The sequence below is a fragment of the Dipodomys ordii genome, unplaced genomic scaffold (assembly GCF_000151885.1).
Source record: "Dipodomys ordii isolate 6190 unplaced genomic scaffold, Dord_2.0 Scaffold132, whole genome shotgun sequence".
Classification (NCBI taxonomy): domain Eukaryota; kingdom Metazoa; phylum Chordata; class Mammalia; order Rodentia; family Heteromyidae; genus Dipodomys; species Dipodomys ordii.
In genome coordinates, this window is record NW_012267348.1 from 101,939 (window position 1) to 105,197 (window position 3,259).

At 42.6% G+C, this 3,259-nt stretch overlaps 1 protein-coding gene across 3 annotated transcripts in view; it reads right to left on the bottom strand.

Moving 5' to 3' along the window:
• Positions 1-1,702: 1,702 nt before the first annotated feature.
• The window catches only part of Arhgef3 (Rho guanine nucleotide exchange factor (GEF) 3), a 332,874-nt gene continuing 331,317 nt past the window's right edge, over positions 1,703-3,259 (bottom strand). For all 3 annotated transcript variants that reach the window (XM_013030784.1, XM_013030785.1, XM_013030786.1), the window contains one exon: positions 1,703-2,668. In XM_013030784.1, coding sequence (XP_012886238.1) covers positions 2,316-2,668 — 353 coding nt within the window. In that variant the 3' untranslated portion in view covers positions 1,703-2,315. The remainder of the gene's footprint in view (positions 2,669-3,259) is intronic.

The following is a 3,259-nucleotide window of genomic DNA, read 5'->3' on the forward strand; positions in this document are numbered from 1 at the left end:
CAGAGCCAACACTGCATGCAGAAAGGATAACATTTTAAAGTGTAATTTATTTGAAATGCTTCCAGAAAAGTTTAAGGCCACTATACAAAAAAACAAACATTTCATCAAAAATTCATTGACTTTCTCCCCAAAGGCCACTCAATGTCTGACGAAGTGGCTGATGGTTCTACAAAGAGGACTCAGTTAGTTCTCCATCACCAAATGATTTTACTCAGCCTTCCTCTGCTTCTGTCTACAGCAGCTTCATGCTTGCTAAATCATTAATTTGAGAAACAAAGCAGTTTTAAATAAACTTGTATTAGAAAAGATTCACCATGTTTAAATTGATAAATACAGAAAGATGCTGGACAGGGTAAAATTTACCATATTTTTTGTTTTTGAAAAATAATAATGCAATATACCTTGTTTCTATCTTGATAAATCTTGTCACACAGCATCTTTGAGTGCACATGATATATGTACATAATAAAATGACACCATTGTATATGTTGCTTTTCTGTAAACTTGAAAGACACAGAATATTACAAAACAAACTTTTTGGCAATAATTTAGAATTACTACTACTAGTGCTGGTGTGGGGATAATTTTGCATAGGACATCCTAAATATTTACACTTGCAGGGAGCTTTTCCATGTATTTTGTTAGCCTTCTTTTTAAGGTCTGCACTTCCCTTGCTCTGTAAATCAAGGCTGTCAGTTTGACTGACTGATCTTAATTAATCAGAATTAAATGGCATTGGCCTTGGGAGAATGTAATTATGTTTCTGATTACAGCATAGAACTAGAGATACAAACGGATAGTCCAACAGCAAAGCAATAAATCCTAAGCTCTGGTCTTTCACAGGATTGATCCCATGATTTTCTCTTTTAATGTTTCCCACAGAAAGCCTGGATGAAGTGCTTCTCTGTAACCTTTCCTTTCATGAATTTTCATGTTGCTGTGCATTTTTGTTGTGTGTGTGTGTGTGTGTGTGTGTGTGTGTGTGTGTGTGTGTGTGCCAGTACTGGGGCCTGAACTCAAGGCCTTAACTCTCAGTTGGCTTCCTTGCTCATGGCTCATGTTCTGCAACTTGAGTCACACACCTCCAGTCCAGCATTTTTCTGGTTAATTTGAGATACAATCTCACAGATTTTTCTGCCTGGGTTGGCTTTGAACTGTGATCCTTCAGATCTTAGCTTCCTGAGTAGCTTCGAATACAAGCATGAGCCAGCCACCAGCTTATTGTTTTGAGACAAGATCTTGCTTAGTAGCCCAGTTTGGCTTTGAACTTTTTTTTTTTTTTTTTTTTGTCAGTCAGTCCTGGGCCTTGAACTCTGGGCCTGGGTGTTGTCCCTAAGCTCTTCAGCTCAAGGCTAGCACTCTACCACTTGAGCCATTGGCTTTGAACTTTTGATCCTTCTGCCTCTCAAGTGCTGGGATTACAGGTGTGCAACCATCTTGCCCAACTCCTTATATGTTTGTAAGCAGAGTCACTAATGCAGTCACAGTCTCTTTTCCTGTTGCTTTCACCACACTATAAATTGAGTGGCCTAAGCAAGTGAAACAAAACAATGTAGACCTTGTTTTTCTGGCAGGTTTCCCCAGGCCCTCAGGGTTCTAGTGTGATGTTGGAGACTAGAAGCAGCACTCTCTGGTAAGCACTGACCATGCTTAACCCCTCCTGAGGCCATGTGTGCTTCAGTTCAAGACTCAGAGGTCGCAGCTGCTTTTTCTAGGCCCTATCTGCATCAAACCTGCACTGGATGAAGTTGCCAAGGTTCAATGTTTCCATCTTTACAAAATTAAGCCTTTAGAATCTCCAGCGATGTTTCCTGCTTTCTTGTTGAATACCACAGAGCCACATTCACTGAAGGGTTGGACTTTCCTGGCTCTCCCTCAACTATCATTCTGATACCCTGGTTTGCTAGGCCTTCTACATTCCAGGCATGCAGCTGCCATGTGAAGGACTACAACTCACTAGAGAAGTGTGGAAGATGGGCTCTTCAAGCAATCTAGCCAAGACAGTAGTTTAGAGATTCTTTTCTTTCTACTTCAAAAAAATCTAGCAGGACAACTGAAAAGTAACTTGTCCTAGTACCTCTCCATTCATCCAGACACCTGTGAAATACAGTACAGGGTAATGGCTGCCTCTGATTTCAGTTGACACCGATTGATTGGCAATTACAGTACTAGGGACAAAGGTACAGAGATACAAGAGACCAAGCCAACAGTCACAAAAGTATGAAAAAGTGCTTCTCCAAACTGTTCCATGTGTGGAATGCAAATACTGTACAGGTAAGACACAGGTCTACTTCTAGGAAGGTCACACCCTTCTGTCAGACGTTGCTTTCCACAGGCCTGCTGTTCCCGCAGGAAGAGTCTGTCTGTTCCATTCGCTCACAGTCAAGGCTGACCTCACTCGTGTCCATACTACAGTCCGACTCACTGCCTGATTGGTCCATCTGCTCAAGTTTTGTTTCACCTTGGGGCTCCCTGCTTCCCGTGGTGGGACTGAGGAATGATCCCTCGGAGTCAGGCCCTCCAGCATGCCCAGCAGCACATAGCACTGTTTCTTTGGCTTGACGGATACAGTTGAGCCACTGTTGTTTGTTGAAGGTGTCATTGGCTTGTAGTGAGTGGGTCTGACTTTGGGATCCATTTTTGAAACTGACTCTGAAGAAGTTTTTAACTGTAAGTGAAAAATACATGAAGAAAGAGTCATTTCCCCAGGCCATCTTTACATGACACTAACCCCCAGTAGACATGGTAGACACTGCTAATCACGAAACGTTTCCTACTTGTCTAGAACATAGCTCTGCTCTCTCCCAGTACTACTATTGATCACTTGGAGTTGACACAGGCCTCTCAGTTGTCCCATTGTTCTCAGAAGCTAGGACATGGATACCAGCCCTGAACAGCTAATTTTTACATTCCAGGGGATCTGAAGATATTGATTACCTAATCTGCTTATATATCAAAATCCCTGGGGGAGCCAGGCATCAGTGGCTCATACCTATAGTCCTGGCTATTCAGGAGGCTGAAGATCATGGTTCAAAATCAGCCTGGGCAAGAAAGTCCATTAAGACGTTTCTCTCCAAATAACCAGCACAATGCTGGCAATGGATGGCTCAAGTGGTAGTCAGCTTTGAGTGAAAAAGCTAAAGGATAGCACCCAGACCCTGAGTTCAAGTCCCAGTACTAGTGCATTCACGCATACACACACACACACACACACACACACACACACACACACACACACACACACACACACACACACTCC